Source organism: Nicotiana tabacum, chromosome 17, assembly GCF_000715075.1.
Source record: "Nicotiana tabacum cultivar K326 chromosome 17, ASM71507v2, whole genome shotgun sequence".
NCBI lineage: Eukaryota > Viridiplantae > Streptophyta > Magnoliopsida > Solanales > Solanaceae > Nicotiana > Nicotiana tabacum.
Window position 1 is genome coordinate 2099640 of NC_134096.1, and position 7875 is coordinate 2107514.

The 7875-nt window shown below is 36.7% G+C and overlaps 1 protein-coding gene across 1 annotated transcript; it reads right to left on the reverse strand.

Moving 5' to 3' along the window:
• Positions 1 to 245: 245 nt before the first annotated feature.
• LOC107801966 (pentatricopeptide repeat-containing protein GUN1, chloroplastic-like) lies at positions 246 to 4966 on the reverse strand. The gene is made up of 4 exons (XM_075233859.1): positions 2861 to 4966; positions 1831 to 2047; positions 678 to 862; positions 246 to 591 (listed from the first exon to the last, which is right to left on the reverse strand). Exons 1-4 carry the CDS (start codon positions 4678 to 4680, stop codon positions 327 to 329), a joined length of 2487 nt encoding a protein of 828 aa, XP_075089960.1. The 5' UTR covers positions 4681 to 4966; the 3' UTR covers positions 246 to 326.
• Positions 4967 to 7875: the final 2909 nt, after the last annotated feature.

Below are 7875 nucleotides of genomic sequence, written 5' to 3' on the forward strand. Positions count from 1 at the left end.
AACCCTTCTGTTTTTGGCTCCCCATGGACCAGAAATGCTGCACTTGTGCTTCATTCCAATCCAAACCCATACCATTCTTTTATTTGCTCTTTTTCTGTGATTCAGTGAGAGGCCAAGAGATGAAAAGAGAATAGTGGAAATTTTCTTTTCTACTGGAAAGATCGCACGCCATTCCCGAGTATTATTTTCAAAAGAGATCGTTCTAGCTCCAGTTGGAAGTTGGAATTTGAAAGTAGAATCGGACATTTCTCACCCAACAGAAGGAATATATATAATTTACACTGGAATTGAGATGTCAAATTCCCGGTCAAATGATACAGAAATAACTACAATGGCAACGGCTGTAAATTAGAAATTTGACCAAACCTTGTCGCGCCCAAGTGACTTCTATCATTGTGAAGAACAAGTACTTCCAGTGTGCCTGATTCTCTCAACCAGGCAGCTACCACCGCTCCCGTGGATATAAACCTTCCGATATTACACTTGGCTATCTGGAACGGTGCACCTATGCTTGTGAGCAGGCCCTCAATCGCTCGTTTCAGGGCGCCATCACCTGTAATCTTGCTATGCTTGCCCCAGCCAGTCAAAATGCTGCAAAGGACAGTTGAATATTTCATGTATATCACTCTTATAGTTTGTCCAACTCTGGAAAAATCTAAGAGCGTAAGAGGAAATACCTCAATATCTTTGGTAGCTCATGGCCTCCATACACAATAGACCTTATACTAAGCAACCATGCGTGGACCATTGCACATGCAGCCCCTGAAGACATCAAATGCAGATCCAAGCAAGAAGTGGACCATGTGTTTTCCCACACTTCCCGGCGTTTTCCTTCAAGCACAACCAGTTGAGCACCTTGTTTCTGTGAAAAAATTAAATTAGATCGGACACCAAATACCCAGAGTCAGTGGTAACTATTTCACGGTTAGAGAAAAAGATGATTCTATACAGTCATGACACAAGCTAGATATGATATCATTTCTGTGTGTGCTTGCTATATTATTTCAACTCCTTTTTCTTAAGGAAACTATATCTTTGGATGTGGAAAGAACCAGTTCGCACATAACCAGTTCGCACATAACCAGTTTCAATTAGGATTCACTTTTTTCCTTGTTCTTGCTCCTTGAAGAATTTCACAGTTAAATTCAAGAAGTGCAGGGGGACGCAGCAATTTACATGTGGTTCAGTAGTTCGAAGCATGAGTTTTGGAATGATGCGTTCTTTCGCAGCCATTTTCACTATTAGGCAAGGAAGGCCGTGCTGTTAAAGAAAACCACATAAGCCACAATCTCGTCATCTACAAAGAGAAATTTCACTCTCCCTTTTCTTCTCTTTATGGTCGTGATACTTTTCAGGGAGATCACTACCCTTTGTCTGACTGGGTTACTTTAAATCAATCTTTAGAGCACAGTTCCGAAAGTATAGTTCAAGGTGCCGATAATTCATCTTCAAAAATCATTCTATCTCTGTTTGCCGCCTCAAGCGAGCACTTTATGGCCTTAAACAAGCACCCAACCTATACAAAGGGCTATAGCTGTCCACTATAGGAGCTTTCTTCTAACAATCCCTTATTTGGTATGTCACGAAATCATGAAGCGAACTCGTTCTATTCAATATCTATATGGGGGAAAGAAGATCGAAAGCCATTGAGTAGTGAGACTTTCTTTTCCAGAGTAGTCATAGAAAGAGAATCGAGGGGTCTGCAGGCATGAGTGCTCAGGTACGCCGTCAGTCTAAATTCCTAGTAGTCTTTTTCAGTTGTATTTGAGAAATTTTACTCAATGTTTTCTGCTCTTTAACACTCCAGTTGTTATGTAGCTGCAGTTTTACCTGACCAAAATGCCACAACATGTCAGTCAAAGCATTGTAAAAGGCAGATGCAGTTGAAGAGTCCATCTGCTTCACTTCATTGAAAAGAGATAGAGCTTGTGTCCATACACCTTCCTGCTGACCCATGAGAAGTCCATGTGCCACCCCATAAACTTGATTATCAAATAGGCGAAGTTCTTCGAGTAAGAGCGAAGCTTCATCAAATGAACTGCACCGGCTGCAATTATATTTAAGTCACACATCATATCTACAAATCCATTCAGCTTTATGATAAACATTTGAATCAATCAACTACATTGGTATTCCACAAAGATGCTAAAGGTTTTTAAGTAGCAATTTGTTTTAGCACTCCTTGTGATTTTGGAGAGAATAAACTTTGTTTGAAAAAAAAAAACTTTGGCAACAATAAAAGAGCCTATCCATGTTCACACCCGCTGCATAATAACCTAGTTCGAAGCTAGCAACCAGAAGGAAAGGCTCATTAAAACAAAATAAAATGTTAACAAAAAATCATTGAAACGTCAAATAGTGCCAGATGAAGCCAGAGTTTTTCCACCCAATGAGCTGCCTTCTAAAGTTGAATTAGATAAACATTTATGTGATTAAGCGCAATTAAAATGTGGGCTTTAGCGATGAAACGTGCAATGAAGAAAAAACAAAAATAGAAATGTAATGGATGAAAATGTAAGTATGTAACTATAAACACAATCAACAATTATTTGGATCAAAGAATGAAAAAACTGTGATTAAGCTATATATATGTTGTTGTGCCTTAAAGACAAAACCCATTGGTGAAAGTGTGCACGCCTTAGCACCTTGACGCCCTCATTGAAGCGCCAATTAAGCGTAGGCGAAGCACAATCTGGGTTTCACACAATCTAGGTTTCACGGAGCTTCAGCGCTTAAGCGCCCTTTAAGCGAGTCTTTAACAGCACTGGATCATACTAGCACTCACATAATGAAAAGACAGTGCATTAAGGAAAGCACAATTCAATGTAAAGCATGGAACTAGTAAGAAAGAAAATTATACCTGCAAGCATTCAGGATTGCTGAAAATGTGACTACATTAGGCTTTATTTGTAATTCATGCATCTTATGGAAAACACCCAAAATACAGAGCAAGTCCTGTTTTTCACCATTAGTTTTCTTCCCGTTAGCTGTCTTTTGAGCAGTTAATTGCTCAAAAATCTTAATGATATTATCCTCTGCAGTGCATACCACCTTACTCTCAGGAACAATGGATACAATCTGTGTGACATTATCTGATCCACAATCATTGCTTGTTGATTCACCAAAAGCATTGATTATAGAATTGTATGTAACAACATTTGGTTGTATCCCTTCCTTGGTCATTTCATTGAGCAACAATGAAGAATACTCCACGAGGCCTTTCTTACACAAGGCATCAATAAGTTTGCTATAAAAAACGACATCTGCCTTCAGACCTTGGCGCTTAAACTCCTTATAGACCTCCACCGCGTCCTGATACAAACCTCCTTTCAAATACACACTGATCAACGTAGAGTACGTCAATAAGTTAGGTGAAAGATTTTCAGCTTTCATCTCCGCAAACAACTGCTTAACCTTAGCATACCTTCCCTGTTTGCCAAACCCATCCAGAAGAGCATTGTAAGTGACAACATCTTTCTTAATTCCCATACTCTCCATCTCCCTGCTAACACTAAGAGCCTCGTCAAACTTTCCCAAGCTAGCATATATAGCAAGTAAAGTATTGTAAGAAACCCTGTCCAACGTTATGCCTGCACACTTCATCTCATTAAACAAACTCAACGCTTTGTCTAATCTCCCCGCCTTTGCACACCCACGAATCACAGTACTGTAAGTAACTTGGTTGGGCAAGATATTCTTCGCGTGCATCTCAGACATAATATCAAAAGCAACATCTACCTGCCCCCCATTGCAAGCTACGTCCAAGAATGTATTATACGTGTATATATCCTGATCAATTCCTCTATAAACCATCTCATTAAACAAACCCCTCGCGGTCTCCCATAACCCCGCACCACTACAAACAGCCAGCAGCGAATTAAAGGTAATCCTATCAGGTTGCACCCCATTTCTCAGCATTTCATCAAAAATCTCCGACGCCCTCTTAAAATCAGCACCCCCTTTTCCACAAGCATCGATCAACGCATTATAAGTCACTAAATTAGGCTTCAAGCCGGAATCTTTCATGGTCTCAAAGACTCTAATCGCCTCGTTACAATACCCACTCTTTGCATAAGCGCCAATCAAGGCAGAATAAGCGTAAACAGTATTACCATAACCCTCATTCACAGCAGTTTCAAACACTTTTTCAGCTAACTCAACTTTACCTGATCTACCAAGTATACTAATCATTGAACTAGCTAATTTACCTTGCTCATTTCGCCTCCTTTCGCGACGAACAGCAAATTCGAAGCAACGCATAGCAGCTAACCACTCCCCTTTATTCCCCAGCTCCCTAAACAAAAACGTATAATCATCAGAACCCAATAGCTTTGACTCAAAAGTCAACAAAACCTGGTCCAAAACGGCGCCATTTTTGCTAGCTTCTGTAAGAGCCTGCTCAGCAAATGAGGAGTGGCGGCTGGTACCAGAAACCCTGGGCCGGTTAAAATGCATCTTGGAAACGAATCGGGTCGAACGGCGACCCGAAAAATCTGCTGAAAAATCTGATCTTGAGGAAGAAAGGGATAAAAAGGAAGAGTTTTGGGAAGGTGGGGGGTGGGTGGTGGCATGGCGAGGGTGCGTGGGTCGGTTTAAGGAGACTTTGTGGGGGTGGTTGCGGGGGTGAGGACTAGTAGGTTGGGGTGGGGGTGGTTGAAGAGGGGGGGTGGGGAAAGACATGGATCTTTGCTGATGAGCAAACTGGGTGGTATCATGTTGAGGTAGTGGGGTGGTGTATTGGGGGGCTAGGTGGGGGTGATTGAATTGAGGAGATTCTAGAGAGAGAAAATATATATATATATATATAGAGAGAGAGAGAGAGAGGGAGAGAGCTGAGGGATGAGTGTTGCTGTCGGATTTTCGGACAGTGTAATCTTACCACCTCGTTTCTCTCTCCTCTTACTCTGTTTTGTCCGCCGCTGCCGGCTGACCGTACGGCTTCTTTTCTAGCTGTAAGCTTACATGGCATCAACTCACCACATATATATATATGAATATAATAAAATAAGGAAATATTTGCGCTTTTAGTCCCTAAAATGTCAAATAAAGTGTAATATTTACCATTATAATTTCTGATTAAGCACATCTAATCTAACCTTCAATGAATTGATATATGCAGTTATGCACTTCTTATCCTTTCTGTATGCTTATCTTTAATAATTTAACGAATGATTAAATGTTGAACATTTAATTATCAATGTTTTATATCAAATTCATATAATTTCTCTATATTCAAGCTCAATATAAGTCTAGAAATAGTCTAAATATCACATATTTTTATGTAAAGGGATCAAAATTGCATTGTTCAATTAATAGAAGGTTAAAAGTTCATAGACAATTATTACGAGAATCAAAATCAAAATTTATTAATGAGCAACGGACCAAATATACAATTATCCTCGGATAAAAAAGATAATACAAGCAAAACAGGCTCGTTCTCCTTGTAAATTAGTAGGAGTACTTGTTAGGAAACCACCTGATGGCAAACTCAGTTAATTATTTTATTAATTAATATTTTAAAATTTTAGAAAGAAAAGTCAAACATTAATATGCTCCTTGGTCCTTTTCAAGTTACTGGTTCACACTTAAGAAAATGAGTTAACACATTTACATTTTAGTGTAAATTTACGCTTTCTTATTTTTTAAATTAAGTTTATTAACTACATATTGTACTATATAAAAATAAAATTCTTATAAATAGAAATTATTTTTAAAATCTAAGTAAAAAAAAGTTGTTTAACTACCCCGATCACAATAATACTAAAATAGTACTCAAAAGTCAAAAGTTCACATATACTCTTGTTCGACCATAAGAGAGTACAACAACAATAGTGGATTTTTGGGAAGTTAGTGTGTACGCAGATCATATTCCTACCCTGGGTTAGAGGTTATTTTCGGTATAATCTTACTAGTGGGGTCTGGGAGAGTAGTGTGTACGTAGATCGTACCCCTACCCTGGGGTAGAGAGACTGTTTTCGATAGACCTTTGACTCCCTCCCTCCAAGAACTTCCCACCTTGCTCTTGGGGTGACTCAAACTCACAACTTCTTGATTGGAAGTGGAAGGTGTTCACCACATAGCAGAGGAAAGCAAACTTTACAAGACTCGTGACGGGAGGGCTAACACAAGCATTAGAATAATTAGGAGATTTTCTCTTTTTAAACATTATTCTCATAAATGATAGCAATCTTTGTTTTACTTTTTTAGCACCTTCACTTTGGTAAGTACATTAACTAAGTAATTCTCTGGTACATCAATATACTTCTACTACATTTTCTTTTCCCTCTCTCTTCCATAGTTTTTTTTTCTGTTCCATAAATAATACTTACCCAAATATATCAAAGATTCTGAAAGAAGAATATCTCAAAAATAGGTCCCTCTTTAATGAGGTTGCACAATGGAAATTTTAGTATTTTATTATCTTTAAGTTTTAAACTTTTTTGTTGTATAATTTTATTTTTACTCAAAATATACCTTTAATATATTTCAAGTATGCTATATGTGTGATAACTTATAATGTAAATATTCCATCAATATGCCATATATATTTTTTCTGTTCCACAATAATACTTACCCAAATATATCAAAGATTCTGAGAGAAGAATATCTCAAAAATAAGTCCCGCTTTAATGAGGTTGCACAATGGGAATTTTAGTATTTTATTTTCTTTAACTTTTAAACTTTTTTGTTGTATAATTTTATTTTTACTTAAAATATATCTTTAATATAATTTAATAAATTTCAAGTATACTATATGTGTGATAATTTATAATGTAAATATTCCATCAATATGCCATATATATTTTTTATATGTATTTTATACCACATATATAAATTATATATATACACCATAATACATGTAAACAAACAAAATATACCATACATAATCTTTAAAGTTGTGTATTTTATACTTTATATGTACCACTATTATATAATTTATCACATATACCATTGTAATAGAAAATATATAAGAACCACTAGTCAAAGTTATAACATGTTAAAATAATATGTTATTATCCAAATTTAAACTCCAAAGAAGGAAACGAAAAGAAGAATTTTGCATATACAAAAAGAAAATAAGAAGAAAGGCATTAGAAAAGGGAAGACAAAAAATCTGAGGGAAAAAATAGGAACAATTGCTATAGTTTTGCAATGGGGTTGATTCTTGTCCGGCTGAATTATTTTAAATGTAATTAACTAATGTTGCTATCGTTTTGCAAATTTTCTTTAAATATTGCCTACTTATGTTTTTTCCCCTAGAATTAGACCCGTTAAATAGGTTGACCCAACCCGAACTCGTTGACTCTTGGCCCATGGGTCATTAATCGGGCTGGGCCGATTCAATTTCTTATAGTGGTTAATCCGGATTTGACCTATTAATCAAAATATGTTGACCTTGGACCATAACCCCGGCCCTAATGGGCCGAATCCAATTTAGTTAAAAACTAATAAATGGTAAAAATTTCAAACTTTGTACATATATACGAGCTTGAAATTACTACATGTCCCTTAAGCCAATTAGAATAAAAATAAAACAAAAATCATACTTTATTAACATTAAAACTTGAGAACTTTCTATAACTAATAGTCTTTAACACATGGAATTCAACTATTTCGACAAGACACATCATAGTGTATGGTACTATATTCGTCCGAGCCAATTGACCCATGGGTCAGCTACCGGTTCAGCCCTAGTTTATCAAAAAAAAATTACGTCACCAAAATTATTCAGACTAAAGAACCGAAAGAACATAAATTTGCCCTTTTTCTTTTGGTTTCATTTTTCCTCTCCTTCAATACACTTGCAATACACCAAAAAATAAAAGAAAAGAAAACAGGGACAGTTTGCTCTCTTTTTATTACTATTTCCAATTT